Here is a 16,828-nt window from a genome sequence, read left to right on the forward strand (position 1 = left end):
CAGAGCTTAAGGTGCCTAATGCATCCTCATGAAAACAGCAGTTAATCACGGTATATATGATTTGTTCTCTTTTATTTTTTATTTTTCCTTCATCTGAGAAAAATCCAAGCACATGGGTTTCTGTGCCTGAGCGAAAAAACAAATCCTTCCTTCCTCATTTTCTTCATTTTGTCAAGACCCAATAAGTGAGCAGGGATGTCACATTGGTTAGTGATGTAACAGGGAGGGAATAATCTCAAAGTGACAATGGTGAGACCCGTACAGCCCATCAGCGCGGTTATAAAAGGCCAGTTTCCTCCGGTTCCAAGCTCCTATCAGCATTTGTTCACAGAGCAACGGTGTTTAAAGGACAAGCTCAACATTGACAGGTCTCTGTCCTAACGAAGTGCCTGTTATCTGAGGTCTAAGTAATGGCGGGGGGGTATGGCTCTGTCAATGACACCTTTACTTCCTGTCACAGGTTCAATGAACAGAGCAGAAGAGGGAGGAGCATGTGGTCTAACCTTGACCTTATCTGACCTCTTCATGGTAAATTATTAGAGCTAAGACTTTAGTGCCCATCACAGCCTGTCACGCTTTCCACAAATCAAACAAGTGATCAAACAAAGAGAACATCAGTGCTAATTTTAAATTTATATCTCAACCTAAGACTGACACATTTATAAATCTTTTTCTACAGTATTTTTCCATTGAATTGGTGCCTGACCTTTTCAGGATTTTAAAGGCTCATACTGATAACGATTGATATGAGCCTTTCACACATGTCCTTCACAGCCGGAGATTTTTCTGTTTGACAGAAGGGGAGTGGTCCCAGGATGTGATGTTAAAGGGATGCCATAGAAGTCAAAGTGTATTATAATATTATTCCCAGTATAGAAAAACAGAATGAAAACATAATCATCCCACCTTCTTGCAGTCTTTTATCAGGGACTGGAAGGAAAATATGGAATATGTTAGGGCGAAAAACTCAGTAGTTTTTTATCATACCATGGATGCACGGATGCATCGTTTAATATCGATATTAATATTTTGACAAACAAGGGGCATCCGCAATTAGTAGGCATGATAGATATCAGTTGCAGATGTTTATTTGTTGTTTCTTAGTTATTTTTAAAAAATATCAACAATGGTATGGGCCATTGGTTAGATATTTCTTTTAAACATCAGCCCTAATTCTTCTCTCCAGCACATACACTCTACCTTCCCTCTAATAAACAGGAGTGTGGAGCAGACCAGACTCTTGTTGACAGCCCTCTGCTGAAGCTGCACTTGGGTTGAAAATGGCTAGGAGGAGGTGGAAGAAAAGCAGGAAGAGGAGAGGGACAAGAGACACAACAAAACAACAAATGAAAGATGAATTCATGGCAGTCGTAGCCATAAACTTGTCTCCCATTTGTAGGAAATTGCTATAAGTTTATTGATGGTGGTAGCAATATGTGAACAATTAGCAGTAACAGCTATGACTGATAGAAAACAGACATGATAGAAACTGAAAACAGGATAATGCAGTATTAGCATTAGCAGCTAGGATGGTAAAAATGTAAAAAATAATCTTTAACTGAAACCAAAGTAAAATGAGGCAAAACCTAACAAGAACATATTGTGTGCTCAAAAAATGAACTCAAAGTAAAAGTACAGAAAAAGTATCCTTAGTTGTAGTCTTAGACACTAACACGCTGACTGACTGATCTACATTTTAGATGAGCTTGCTCATTGCAGAAGTTTAAAATCAGTTTGTCTTACACAGTATTGTTTTTTAATAAGAAAAGAGGGACACAGGGACAGTGATATACAGACTCATGCCGGTGTGGCATACAATTTGTGTTCATGAGTGAATAGCATGCAATTTCACATTCTACATCGTATCTTTGCTAAACATATCTACTTTAACCTGGGCCACTAATGCTGGGCCACCCAATGCTAACCTGATTTGATTGATCAATACTTCATCTAATGGTAGTTTTAGGTCATGAGTTGTATTCAAATATCAAATTTGAGTGAATAAAATAGAAAGTTAATAGTAGCCTATTTGAATATATTATTAATATTTTATGATGCTTAATTTTCTGGCCCTAATAAGTATCCTATATTAACTAAGAAAAACAACACTGAAACTAATAAAAAAAAAAAAAAGCTAAAATTAAACATTTCTGCAAAATAAAAAACTAACATCGCATAAGTGAAAGCTAATAAAAACAAAACTACATTTGAAAACAAAAACTGGAAATGAAATTTGAAAAACAAAACTGAACTATTACAACCTAAGGCTGTACAATCGAAATCAAGAAGGGGCGGGACTCACGATGCCAGCTTTGTGAACAACAGTAGTGGAGGAGAAGCTGATCTGATCCGACACTTCTTGTCAAGTGTTTTCAGGTCTACAGCTGCTTAAAATGCCATGACACAATTCCTTTATGCTGCTTTCATGTTTTCATGGTGATATTTTCTTAAGAAAGGAAAATACAAACTGTCTATGGACACAGGCCCTAAGGTGCTTATATCCTTCCATACTGCTATTTTACCCTTTATTTATCAGAGATAATAGATCAGGCCAGACTTACAGAATCAAATAATAGGTAACTACATGTTGCTTTTACAAAGTTTCAGGATGACTAATACTGCCCAGAAAGTCCTTTTCATTCACTGTGACAGTTTCCTCCGATTGCCCATCAACAGTATGACTCATCATGGGTGTTTGTGTGCGCACTGACTGACCCATTGAAAGCACTCCTCAAAGAAATCCGCCATTGAGACGAGTCTGTGATGTAACACAAGGGCATAAAGTTTGTCTGGCATGGAGGGAGATGGTCACAGCTCTGAAGTGGACCTGGGTTTGATGTTTGCTTTCTTCCTAGCGCTGATTCATCCCACCAACCTTTGACTTCAGATTTAGAGGAAATATGCTCTGCTTCATGTTTGACTCTCTAACAGTGTTTTAATGCTAAAATGGCAGGTAAAATTTAACCAATTAATCAAAATGACATTTTGACTGTCTTAACCTCTAAAAACATGGTCATTGCTTCATGTATGGGGGAATTACTGGATCAAATTCTAGTTTGCATGTTAGTATTGTTCCAGTGTCCCCTACTCCACCTGGTTTACTGCATGGATGTTTTTTCTATGATCTTATACAAATTGTGTCCGCATCCCCCTCCCTGATTTCTGGTTTACAAAACTCTTCCAGAGGGGAAAAGGAGCAAATTATGTTTAAAAGCAGCACTAAATATGCTTCTGTCCTGTCATCTTTTGAGAGGTGTTTCCTATGCTTTAGGGTGTTTCTAACAGTATTATGTGCGACTCTTGGCTCTCTACGAGAAAATCAGTTCCAGTTTGATTCAAATGTTCTGCTTTGAGCTAGAAAGTGCATCAGTGTTGTGCAGATACACTGCTGTGAGAAGAGAGGAGGGTATCAGATATGAGTTGGACTAAGTGGAGAACATCCAGGCTTGTCTCTGTGCTGCAGGATACACAAGTGTTTCTCGAAGGGATGCTTCATCATGAGGCTCAGAATGAAGGGTATTAGCAAAACCCCAGTGGGATCTCAACATATTTAATCCATCCTCCCTTTAAGCTCCTCTTTTTCGCTGTGGATGGGGCCTATTCCTGACACTTGAGATGGCTCTGGCTGAGTATGAATATTGGAAGGATCTGAGATATCTCTGGCAGGATTTGACAACAATCTGAAGCCTGTTCTGCTAGCAGGAATTATTCTCATGTTTGAATTTAGGACAGAGCATTTTCTTTGTTGAAACCTTTTTGGAAACTAGTCAAATGTCCTTGAAATGTTGTCCTGGAAAAGTTTGATTAATTTTTGTTCTTTTTTCTTTTACAGCGGGATGCAAAGGGACAATATCTGTTTGACCTCATCTGCCATCACCTCAATCTCCTGGAGAAAGACTATTTTGGCATCAGATATGTTGATCCAGACAAACAACGGGTAAGTGTCTCAGGGCACAGTACATAGTTTCTGCCAGGGGGGGTCTGTATCAAAACAATAACCAATGATGACTGTAGTCTATCCTTATCCCTGTCTCAAAATCTTCTGTGGCCGTTGGGCTTATCTGAGTTTGACGGGGGACCTTGACAGGCAAAAAATAATCATAATCCATCACAAGTAAGCAGGAAAAATATGAATGAAACACAGCAACAGCGGCAGCTTCCAGTAGCAGCCCCTGTTTCTTTAAGTAGCAGTCTTTGATTGAAGGTACCAGTGTATTCCAAAAGTTTTTGATAGTATTGGTATGTCACTTTAAGTATTTGCATTTGTTCTATTCATAACTATAGAAGAAGATTAGGACCACTGTTTAAATTCAAATTCTGAGATTAAAGCCAGAATACTGAGAAAAATAGCCTGAATTTTGATTTTCTCTTAATCTCTGGATTCTGACTTTCAACTCAAAATTCTTACTTTAAATACAATTGTTAGTCTTTTACTTAAAATTCAGACTTTAATCTCAAAATGTTGATTTTTTTTTCACAATTCTGGCTTAAATCCTAAAATTCTGACTTTAAAGGGATATTTTTCTGAATTTTTGATGATGGGTTGTGTAAGGTACTTGGCTGTAGTAGTGACATAAACCTCCAGAGATTTTAGTGTGCATTTCCCCTTAATTATGAAGTGATTTGAGAAGCTAGGCTATATAGCGCCACAGACAAGTACAGTTTCTCTGTGAAATTTAGAGTTTACCGTAAAAAAAAACAAAAATCAATGCTAGCTTAATTTTAGCTATATCAATCGTGTTTTGAGCGTTTCATTTTCCACACAGAAAGCCTCTGTGTTTGGCACTATTTTGCAACGCAAGCTTCAGCTACCATGCTCCTCCGCCTCAGCGTATCCAGACATCTGTTAAGATTGCAGAAAAAAATGTACTATCTGCCGCTCTATATATCCTAGCGTCTCAAAGTGCTTTATCATTAAAGGGGAAACACTGAAATTTCCAAAGGCTTATGGCACTACTATCGCCAAGTACATCTGACAACCCAACTTTAAAAATTCAGAATATAAACTTCCTTTAAGTTCAAATTTTTCATGTTTGTTTTCTCTCGCTCTGACTTTAATCTTATTTTTCTGTTGTTTTTCCCTCAAACTTGACTTTAAACTCAGAATTCAGACCTTTTTTTAGAATTGGAAAAAAAGTTCAACATTAAAGACAAAACATTTCAGCTGTCCTAAGCCTCTTCTGTACAAATAAAATAGTACGCTTAGCCCACTGGCCTTTAATTTTTCTGTTGTATGATGTCAAGGTTTTTAAATGAACCTGCCTGTAACATGGTACACTTTATAAAAATGTTTAATATTATAGGATCCATCCTCTGTTACTCTCTTGACCAAAATACATAAAACCATTCATACTCCGCTGTTTGGCCACACTTTTTGAGTGTGCCTGGTGTCTGACAGTGATGAATCTAGCCATGCAACAACACCTTATATGAGGTTAAGCTAAACCATTTAAACTTCATCTGATGTATTTATAACACAAAACGTTGCTCCTACATTTTATTTTGAGTAGGGATTAATTTGATTGGGATGTTACTGGATTCAACCACATTTTTTTTTTTTTTTTTTTTGCACATATATGAATTTGGGTATCTGGAGTATCTACCAACCTTGGTATCTACCAACATTTAGAATAAGCCAAAATGTCCTTTGTTTGTGGTCCATGTATGTCTGAGAAAATGGAATCTGACAGTCTGTTCAGAATCTGCTCTCATTTTGAAATTACAGTGATCCATGATAATATTACCTGTGTTCAAAGGTGGGAAAGGGTTTGGATATTTTACATTTTAGTATCAAGCTATTGGAATGTGTTAGCTGACTTAATCTGATCCTTTCGGAAAAAAGAGATGGACTGGCATTGGTCCCATCTTCCAGTTTTTATGCTAATCTTAACCAAGCTAAGATATCCTTGCTAAGCTAAGGGCTTCCATGCTTGAGCTCTGGACTTAATGCACAGACATGAGCGAGGCATCAATCTCCTCAGCAAAGCATTGGCAAATAAAGATTAGAAAAGCCAAGCTGAAAATGTTGAACTTTTTCTTTTGATATTTAGAAGACACCTAGACCCAGACTTCATATTCTCATGACCATGATGCTTTGTGTCCATATAAAAACAGATGTGTCAACAAGCCTTAACTATTGATCAGATTTGATTGAGTTGTAGGAATAAAAGTAGTGCTGGCCAGAGTGAAAAGTTGTGTTCTTCAGTTTCTCTTATTCATGCTGCCCTTCAGACTGCTGGTTGTTCCATCAGGCTCTTCTGCAGGGAGCCCTGTTGTAGCACTGCTTGATTCATGAAGTATTCACATGTTCACAGATCATGTTGTAGCCCTGCAGACAAGAGCCAAGACCTGCTGATGCTGCATTTATGCTATGCTGTCACTCAGGACTATTTTGGTGGTTGTTGCTGTGGGTGGGTTGGGCTGGTGAGAAGGGAATCTGGGAGAAAGAAGGAACGAGGAAATGCTCCATTTGCGAGGAATATGAAAGAAGCCGTCGACACACAGAGCCTGTGTATCTGTTGCCACCAGCAGGAGTTCACAGTTCTGGTCAAAACCTGTTGTCCTGACAGTATCTCAAGAGGTCTCAGCATTCAGGTTTTTAAAACAAAACACCTACAAATCCTTTATACTTGTTGAAGTTTGCCACATTTCTTGAATGATGAATATGTGGTAAGAGCATTTTCCCCAGAAAACTGTCAGTAGTAACAAGTATGACAGCTGGTACTGAATGTGTCAGCTAAGTGATAACAATGACTTTAAAGGATTTTTACGTGAATTGTCTGTTTTCTCTTTATATTACAGCACTGGTTGGAATTCACAAAATCAATTGCAAAGCAAATGAAATGTAAGTACTTGAATTTTGTGTTTCCTCAGCAGGAGTTGATGATTAAATTAATACACAGTATCATTTTTACATCCTAATTGTCTAATACAAAATTGATCAAACAATATAGTAATAATAATACTAACATCTAATTATTGATGAAAAATAGGTATATACTTTATTAAAATACCAAATATTTACTACTTGCCAGATTAAATGTAACTAGTATTCTGCTTGAGCATCAAAGAGGGTAACTTTAAGTTCTTTTTCTTTACCAAAAAACTGCTTTATACTTTAATTTACTTTAATTTTACAGGAAAAGTCCAAAACTTTAATAATATATAATATTCTTAACATAAAAGCTTAAGTATAGACATTTTTTTTGTCATTCATTGATCGAAAATAAGAAACGATTATCTCCTCTTGGATTGATATATGCAGTAGTAAAAATAATTTATAAATGTTTTATATATTATATCATAAAAACATGCACATGGGCCAATTTACTGCAGCACTTTCACTTTGATTATTCTGAGCTCATTTCCCTCTGAATACCTTTTTACTTTTAATCTAATATGCAGGACTCTCACTTGGATTGAAGCTTCATAGGCATCACAGTAAATGAAATATTTTATAGCTTATTTTCTGTCAAGACTATAAACAGCTTCTTTATCTTACATGATTGTACAGCTATCTTTCTCAATAAATGTTGATTCAGTGCAGAAATGGAAGTTTTAGAACAAAAGTCTGATTTTTAATACATACTAGGGAATTGAATTTCAATTCATCAGGATAAATCTTCTGCCACTGAACTCTTCAGACATTTCTACTACACCTCCTGAAATATGTTGATTGTTTGATCTTAAAAAAGGATTCTTGTGCAGTGTTAATTTTGGCAGCTATTTTCAATTTTAGTCTTAGTTTTAGTCGACGAAAACTCAAAACGTTTAAGTCTTTATTTTTGGCCCAAGCATTTATTTTCTTGCCAAAATCTGGTACCAAACCATGGTAATGTGTTCTATGCACTCTGCCAAATCTGGGGTCCCTGATTTCTACAGCTGAAAGGCAGAATAGATACAGATGCATTGTTTTTTCACAGATTTACCCACAGTGGAGAAATATCACAGATTTTGAATGTCAGACGAAAACAACATAACATTTTAGTTTAGTTGTAGTCATCTTGACGAAAACTAAACTTAGTTTTTGTCAGTTTTAGTCGTCACAGATCTATTTTTGTTAGTTTTAGTCTAGTTTTTGTCATGGAAAATAAGTCTGTTGTGGAATGATTTTAATCATAGTTTTAGTTGACGAAATTAACACTGTTCTTGTGCATTTCTTAATTGTTATGTGTTTGTTTCCTGCAGCTCAGCCTCCATTCACCATGTGTCTGAGAGTCAAGTTCTACCCTCCAGAGCCCGCTGCTCTTAAAGAGGAAATCACTCGGTATGAACTTCTTTTGTTTCTTCCACTTCAGATGACTTGATAAAGGCTTTGCTTTTTCTCCTTTAAAGCTACAGCCTGAGCTTGTGTCAGTTAAATACAAAAATAAGGAAAGTTTTGGATGGTTTGTCATTTGACCTGAAAATAGCACCCCTGGTTGTTCATTGTTTTTGTATTTTTTAGACCAGCCTCTAATGCAGACTATGCTCCAACATTTTTAGAAGAGCGCGGACATGTCTCTGTCTAAACATTATTCATGGGCCTTCATAATTAAAATGCCTGAGTACTGTCTAAAACATTATGATAAATATTACACAGAGCAGCAGTTTGCAGGAAGAGTTTTGAAGCATATAAAAATATAAAAGCCTTCCCTTGTAGCTTAGTCCAAAAATGAAAAAGCGACACCATGCAAGACTACGGGGCTCTGTGATACTATGCAGTAATACTTACAGAATGGATGATGGATAATATTGGCAGAAAGGTAATAGTGATAAGCCAGCTGTTCTATTGTATGTGTGCATTCATAGTTTACCTTGTATTCATCAGTGAGGAGTGGGTATGGATATGGAGGCCACTTGCTCTCTCTCTCTCTCTCTGGGGTGTAATGAGCTGAAATGTGCACCACATGTAGAGAGCACATAGAGGATAGAAAAGATGGGGAGCAAAGGGTGCTGATTGAGAGCGGAGAGGAAAAGAGGGCGAATGGAGGTGGGGGAGAGAAGGGTGAGGAGGGGAGAGGGTGATACATGATGATGAGAGCAGAGAGGGCAGACCACTGAGGGAAGGAGAGTGAGGGAAAATAATCAATCACATGCAAAGCTGTAGCACCTGTCATACTGTTCAGCACATCAATACATCAGTGCTGTATGAAAATTGTATGGACAACATAAAGAGGCAAATTTTCCATAAAATGAAGAGACACTTATATGTACACAGACCTTCTCTGTGGAGTTTGTTTTGACTTGCGATAGAAAAGATCAGCCCATGTATTAACAAAGCACTGCATGCATTAAGTACCACTTTTATTTCTACTAATTATGCATGACTTCCATTTGGCATAACTGAGTGTGGCATTTTAGCTGCATCTCCTTGGCTTTTTTGGAGCCAGCAGTGACCATGTTTGGATAAGAGAGTTGATAACCAAGAGATGACTTTCAGTGTCGTCTTAAATCAGCTGTAGTTGATGTGTTGTAGCTGGCAGCACAGGCCTGTTAGTCAAAGCAGGCTTGCCCTTAATTCTGCATCACTTTCAGCTGGTCAGTAATGTCACTGAAGCAGTTATGTATTTAAGTAATAAATATTACTTACATTACTGGAAGATTTTTATTTTTAGTTTCCCTGCATCAGTAAATAATCAAACCTTATTCAGGTAGCACCTTTCAGAGAAATTCAGTAACATTTCAAAGTGATTTACAGAAGAGTGGAAAAGTGATTGACATAAAAAAAAGAATGTCGAAAGAATTTATAGACTAATAAACACCTGTATAAATTTAATTAAACCTTAACAAATAAATAAATAAGCAAACATTGCTTACAGGGAAATTTAACCACAAAAGTCTAAAGCTCTTCTTTGGGCATGCATGTAAATATGTTTTTCTGCTGTAAGGCATGGCATTTTAAATTTTGATCAACACAGGTTGACTCATGTTTAGAGCCATCCTCAAGTGGCAATAAGAGGAAGTGCAATTGAACATAAGATGTTTCTGAATGTTCCAGACCCATCTTTAGAAATGAGGGCTGTCTAACCATTATGTTTTCAGTCCCAAGTAATCTCAGAATTTCTCTAGATAATCATGATGAATGTCTCTCTTTCAAAGTACAATGTCCACAGTATATTTAAAACTTTTATTTTGTATTGTCAACTTGTGTAAGGTGGTAAGATAATGATGTCTCTGGGACTCTGGAGATCACTGTTCAGCCCTCTGGAGGTGTCACTGGACTAACTGAACAAAACACCAGCGTAGGAGGGTTCCCTCTTGACAGTTCGGGCAAAGTGCTGGCTTTTTGCTCCTCATCGGTCGACGGGGTAGACTTGTGGAGGCAAATAATAATGGGTTAGAGATTTATTCACTGAGCACTGATTCTTTTGAGACAATGCAGATTTCTAAACAGCTGTTTTAAAAAATCAGGATGTAGCTCTGCACTGTGCCAAAACAAGTTCAAGGGAAAAATAAAAGTTTGAAATATACCAATGACATTTGCTACATCTCCACTACTAGATGGCTGTTTGTTCAGATTTGTTAAACTTGCCATGCTTTCAATAGATGTGTTTAACAAGCTCCAGAAAACATGGAAATAGTACACAGATTTTTAGTGCATCTCTCCACACAGGAAGTGTTTTTAGCACGTGTGGAAATGGCCTAGATAGAGTGGAGCAGGTTTGCTTGCCTGATAGTGAAAAACAATGAGATAAATGTTTTCCCCTGTTCGGGGTTTTGAGTCTTTGTAAACGAAGAATCTCAATAAATGTATTGCCCTTCCCTCTTACAACAACAACAACAACAGTAATGATAATCATAATTGTCACAATCATCTCCTTTAGGATATTTGCCTCTGATGTCATCTTTGAGAAAATGTCCTGCTTTCATATCTGATTGGTTGGAAAAGACTGAAACTAGGCTGGAGCCTTTAAGAGAAACAGAGTGTCAGTAGCAGCTTCTCCCTCAGGGCCTTCCTATCCTCCTTTCCCCCAAACAAAACCCTCATTTCAGCGAAATCAAAAAGAAATATTCAAAGCACCCATAGGGAACGAGAACTGTTCAGCCTTTGAGGTTTATCAGGTTTGTTGTTTCACTTCTCCTGCTTGTTTTATTCCATCTGTGCTTTCCACAGAAATCTAACTGGATGAGTGGTTTGGGGTATTTATAAATATCATCAGTATTCTTATAAGTAGGTCTGTCACATTGCCTGTGATTTTTGCCCTTTTCTTTGTAGATATCTTGTCTTCCTTCAAATCAAGAGAGACCTCTACCACGGTCGGCTCCTGTGCAAAACGTCGGACGCGGCCATGCTTGCTGCCCACATCCTTCAAGGTAATGGGAGGTGACAGATGGAAATGACTTACAACACTCTGCTTTGCACTGCATTCATGACCTCTGTCTAACTGTGTCCTTTAGTCCTCCTACCAGATAAATACTGCAAGGAAAAAAACATTGATTTTAATGTAGGAAGAAGCTGTATTAGGTGATAGAGTGAGACTGTACTCAAAGAATATGCCTGAAGGGTTTTTATTCACATATAAAAAATATTTTAAAAATACATAGCTGTGATTTTTCTTACTGATCTTAACTATAACTCATACAGAGAGAACGGTCATTCTGTACTTTGTATGGTAATCAGAGCAGCCCGCTCTTGAATAACTATGGGACTGCTGTGGCTAATTTGAAGTCTTTGAAGTGCTTATCTGCCATCTTATCATCCTTGGACACTCACACACATTCAGATGTAAACAAACACAACACATGAGGTACGCTGGCAGAACTAGCATCACAGATAGCTCTTCCTTTGAGCAGAGGCAGGTCTTCAGGAGGAGGGGCTGATGAATTAAAGATGGGCTGCCTGGTCAGCTCCTTCTTGCAGATAGACATCACCATCAGGGTCATACGAGGAAGTGCACTGTGGCATGAAGAAACAGAAATAATCCCGGGCATGTTCTGCTCGTCTCCACCAGCTAGAGCACCACTGTGATGAAATCTTAAGAGATCATTTTAAAATTTACTGACTCTAAAGATTTTAACATATGTTAAAAATTCTGTTTTTTTCTAACCCTTCCTCCAGCTGAGATTGGTGATTACGACCCTGGGAAGCATCCTGAAGGCTACAGCTCCAAATTCCAGTTCTTCCCTAAACATTCAGAGAAGCTTGAACGCCGAATTGCAGACTTACACAAGACAGAGCTGATGTAAGAGTGAAAAATGATGAACTGCCCCTGACCTATCATTTTCTGTTATTTTTTCTATACCTGTAGACTCTGCACTGAACAAACATCAAATTCACTCAGACGTTTATGTAATTATGACTCTGCTGGTCTGAATTGGGTTGATGGGACAGAATAGTGGCTTATTTGAGCAGATAGCAGAGAAAGCACTCTCGTCTCCTCTATCAGCTCAAATAACTCTAGCATAGCCTGCCCCTTCATACAGTTGTTAGTAAGGGGTCCAGTAACCTCCAAGGCACACATGCAGACGGGCTATTGAAACTCTCACTGACAGCAAGTAAAAGAATGATTAGTTTCCTTTTGAGTGGATATTTGTAACTGTTATGAGAGTTTAAAGCAGACTGTAAAAATAAAGTTGATCCAAAACAAAATGTCTTTCTAAGATCAAATTTATTTAGACAAAAGAGAGATAGAAGTCCAATTTTGATGCTATAGTAGACAAAAAAGAGACTCTGCTGCCCACTAGTGGTTTCTTTTGTCCTTCACCACTGTGTAAACACAATACCTACTGTACACTGGTGATGTAATGTAGTGTAAACAGACATAAACAATGGATGCCTGTCATCACATATTTATATTAACCTAATCTGATCTTATGTCAGTCTTGTTTAAGTGCAACATCTCAGTATGAATTAGTGTTTTAGATCTTTGGTAATCATTTTGCTTTGAATATCATTTGAAATAATGCTTGTTTGCCACTCAGAAAATTTTACCTTCAAGACTTTGTGTTGCATTTTTTATCGTGATAATATACTGACACAGATGCTCTGGTATGTTGTTGCCTCCCTTCAGTGGACAGACACCTGAAACATCAGAGAGAAATTTCCTACAGAAAGCCCAGATGCTGGAGACATATGGTGTTGATCCGCATCCATGCAAGGTTTTTCTTCCATGTTATTTTTAGACTCCAGATATATAAAATTAAGTTCTTTAAAAATTAAACTCTGAAATCATGTCATAGGATTTACAACTAACACTGCAAGATATCTCAGATTTATGCTTTATTTATATGTAAATGTGTGCTTTTAAGGTATATTTTGTTGTTTCTTCCAGGATGTGTCTGGGAACCCAGCCTTCCTTGCTTTCACACCATTTGGTTTTGTGGTGCTTCAGGGAAACAAGAGAGTTCATTTTCTCAAATGGTGAGCCAAATGTGCAACATTTTACTACACGAGCCAAGACAGCTCGCTTCTGGAGCACTTGCTGCAAACAGACGAGTGTTGCACTGCAGGCCTTGAATTTGTCTAATATGTAGGCTGTTCTACATAAAACGGCATGTGCAGTACAGCTGGCTGTGCGGTCACAGTCAACAAAGCGCATCCATCTGCTTTTACCTGTGACAAGAGCCTGCAGCTAACATGAGCACAGATGGCTAATTAAACCAGCCGCCATACAAGGATGATACCATAACGTCTACTGGTACAAGACGCCTTTCGATTTGAATTGAGCAAGCTGCTTTATGAAAGAAAAATAAATGTATGCACAACTCAATTTTATGAAGTATTTTTTTCTGTTTATTTCTTTTTGATAATATTCCTGTAAGAATTACTAAGGCAGACCAAATATGATTGCAGTCTTTATTTGGTAATTTGTTTGACTTCTGAAGCTCTCAGGTCCCCCATCCATTCCCTGTCTGTGGGGAATAATATCAGTTATTTGTTTTGTCAGGCAGACATAGCTCTCTGTGGCTGTTTATGTGATCTCAAAGTGTTTGTCATGAATTTTTAAAGAGCCTGTGGCTTTCTGTTTCTGCTTGCTGTTTAAGTGTGTAACTGTTGCCGTGCTCTCTGTCTCGGACAGGAACGACGTGACCAAATTGAAGTTTGAAGGCAAGACTTTCCATGTATATGCAAATCAGAAGGAGGTGAGAGCAGGAAATGTTGGACATTTCTAAATAAGAGGATGTTTTCTGTCACAGTTTGTTATATTTTCCTGCACACTTTCTCATTTTAAACGTGCAGGAAACAAAGATCATCTTGACTTACTTTGCACCCACGCCGGAGGCATGCAAGCACCTTTGGAAGTGTGGAGTGGAGAACCAAGCTTTCTATAAGTGAGTCCACACATTTCTTCCCACATGTAATGTTCTTCTGTCAAACTGTCATGATTTAGCTTCCATTTCTGCATCCTTTAGTGCTCTCAGGAAGGTTACTGTCACAGTACAGTGACTTGGTGTCCCCAAAAGCCCGTCCCTCTAGGTTGTTTGTCAGCAGTAAAATGAGGTGTGAGCTGCTTCTGACCTTTAGTGGATGAGAGCGTGCTGGCACGAGACTGCAAGCACTTCAGTGCTCCTTCCCTCTGAGATATGGCTCCCCTGCCCCCATCATTAATAACGATGTGGGTCCCCTTTGCTCTCCCCAGCTCAATAAAGGTGATTTTTAAAAAAAAGAAAGCAGCATGTGAGCTCAGAGGCCTGGGAGTGGTGTAATAATGAGTCCAGCTGATGACTCAGGTGATGAAGGGTGTGTGTGGGGGTGAGCAGATGGAAAGAGGAAAAGAGACGGGGCACTGGAAGGGCAGAGCTTAGCAGGATCATTGATGGAGCTAATATAATTTGACCTTTCAGTGACTCTCTGAAGTGGCAGATTAAATTTTTTTAAGCCTCCCTCTTATTAAAATTTCTTTCCAATAGGAATCTAGAGAACGTACAAGAACATATGTGGTGCACATGATGTCTTTCTGAGAAACACATATATCCCTTGAAAGCAAAATGGAACATTAAACATTAATATCTCACTTACTATGACAATACAAACATATTGAATACTGTATGGAGCTGTATCATGAATACAGCGCCTGTAGTGCAAGAACAGGCCATGCATAATTCAATAGCAGGGTATTTGATCCTGCTTTGTGTTACACGATTCAGAGAGCTGAGATTGATTATATATTAATACTTTGTTTGAGGAAAAAAATGTTTTAGGATGCAGTGAACTTAATTTTCAACTCTGTTTTTTTCTTTTCTTGCCCCATCAGACTTGAGAAGTCAAGTCAGGTTCGCACCGTGTCCAGCAGCAACCTGTTCTTCAAGGGCAGCCGTTTCCGCTACAGGTAGAGTACTCAATAAGACAAAGTGACTGATGTCAGGTAGGGGAGGACACTGCAGAAGAAACCCTCAGCTGGAAGTGGAGAAAGATGCTCCCAGAGGATGTGGCCCTCTGGCCTTCTGTGCTGTAACATCAGCCTGTTTTTGCCCAGAGGCTAACACTGACAGTGGCACAATAGAGAACGCTGAGGGGAAACATAGGAAATGATCACATGTGGAGTTATCTACTTGAGCGAGTCCTAGCCTGTAGTTTTGTTTGGATATCAATGATTTGAAAATGGTTAGGCCAAACAAATTCTACACGTAAAAATGATCACTGTCAGGTTACTTTCTTGTACCAAGATTTATTTATTTTCTCTGATTTTGAGACACCCATTAATGCTTGCCCTTGGTAAAATAAATGCTGCTAATGTGTTTGATTTTTTCTTTATAACTGCAAATTGTGCAGTGAAATCCTTTACTGGAACTAATTTAAAAAACACAATTTCCAAAAAGTTGGGATATTGAGTAAGTTGTGAAAAAGATCAGGATACAATGATCTGAGAGTTACTTTCAATCTGTATTCAACCGAATACAGCACAAAGACAAAATATTTAATGATCAAACTGATAAACGTAGTTTTATTTTGAAAATAAACAAATATCCCAAATTTGATGCCTGTAAAATATTCCAAAATACTTGTGACAGAAACACGACTATCACCGTGCTGCATTATCTTTTCTTCTAACAACAGTATGTAAACATCTGGGACTAAAAATAGTAATTGTTGGAGAGAATTCTTGCTCAAAAGTGCACGGTTTCCACTGGGTGTTTTGTTCACAATTTGCCACACACTTTAAATAGTACACAGGTCTAGACTGCATAAAGGCCAGTCTAGTGCCCTCATGGAATGTCTAGAATTCTGCTGCTTTCCCATGTTTCATGCCCCTGTCCCAACTTTTGTGTCATCAGTTTGAGAATGTGTGTATATTTTGGAAGAAACAATGCTTATCAGTTTAACATGAAATATCTTGTCCTTTTGCTGTATTCAATTAAATATTAGTTGAAAGTGACTTTAAAATCACTGTAATCTGGTTTTATTCACATTTTACACACGTCCCAACAGAACTGGGTTTTGTACATAAAAGAAATTATCAATTTTGGAAATGTAATCAGTTATAACCTAAACTTTACACAGCAAAAGACCACTGACAGAAAGTAAAGTCATTTATTTAGATGATCTATAACTTTAAAAGTAAATAGTCTAATTAAACTATAAGTTTGTTTGAAATTGAAATACTCCTATATGGAAATTGTTCATTTTTCTGCATAACAAGCATAACATATTGTGTTTGTTGTTGAAAGGACAACCATGATCATTGTTTTGATATTTTTGCATGCGAGTTTATGTGTGCATCTGTCTGACTGGTTGTAATTCAGTTACATGAAGCTGAATTCACCGAGTTAACTCAATCATGATACTCATGTTCTGCACTCCTCCACTGCACTGAGCTTTCATAGCATTGGATGACACAAGGATGCCTGGTTGTTTGTGTGTGTGTGTTTGTGTGTCTGTGAAACTCATCCTGAGCGTGGTCTCTGT

At 37.9% G+C, this 16,828-nt stretch overlaps 1 protein-coding gene across 2 annotated transcripts in view; it reads left to right on the plus strand.

Moving 5' to 3' along the window:
• LOC121515593 (FERM domain-containing protein 5) overlaps nucleotides 1-16,828 on the plus strand; it is a 78,698-nt gene that overhangs the window by 52,395 nt on the left and 9,475 nt on the right. For both annotated transcript variants that reach the window (XM_041796427.1, XM_041796426.1), the window contains exons 2-11: nucleotides 3,833-3,937; nucleotides 6,802-6,844; nucleotides 8,188-8,266; nucleotides 11,198-11,295; nucleotides 12,041-12,164; nucleotides 12,993-13,080; nucleotides 13,254-13,342; nucleotides 14,001-14,064; nucleotides 14,171-14,253; nucleotides 15,177-15,251. In XM_041796427.1, coding sequence (XP_041652361.1) covers nucleotides 6,838-6,844; nucleotides 8,188-8,266; nucleotides 11,198-11,295; nucleotides 12,041-12,164; nucleotides 12,993-13,080; nucleotides 13,254-13,342; nucleotides 14,001-14,064; nucleotides 14,171-14,253; nucleotides 15,177-15,251 — 707 coding nt within the window. In that variant the 5' untranslated portion in view covers nucleotides 3,833-3,937; nucleotides 6,802-6,837. The remainder of the gene's footprint in view (nucleotides 1-3,832; nucleotides 3,938-6,801; nucleotides 6,845-8,187; nucleotides 8,267-11,197; nucleotides 11,296-12,040; nucleotides 12,165-12,992; nucleotides 13,081-13,253; nucleotides 13,343-14,000; nucleotides 14,065-14,170; nucleotides 14,254-15,176; nucleotides 15,252-16,828) is intronic.

This window comes from Cheilinus undulatus, linkage group 9 (genome assembly GCF_018320785.1).
Source record: "Cheilinus undulatus linkage group 9, ASM1832078v1, whole genome shotgun sequence".
Taxonomy (NCBI): domain Eukaryota; kingdom Metazoa; phylum Chordata; class Actinopteri; order Labriformes; family Labridae; genus Cheilinus; species Cheilinus undulatus.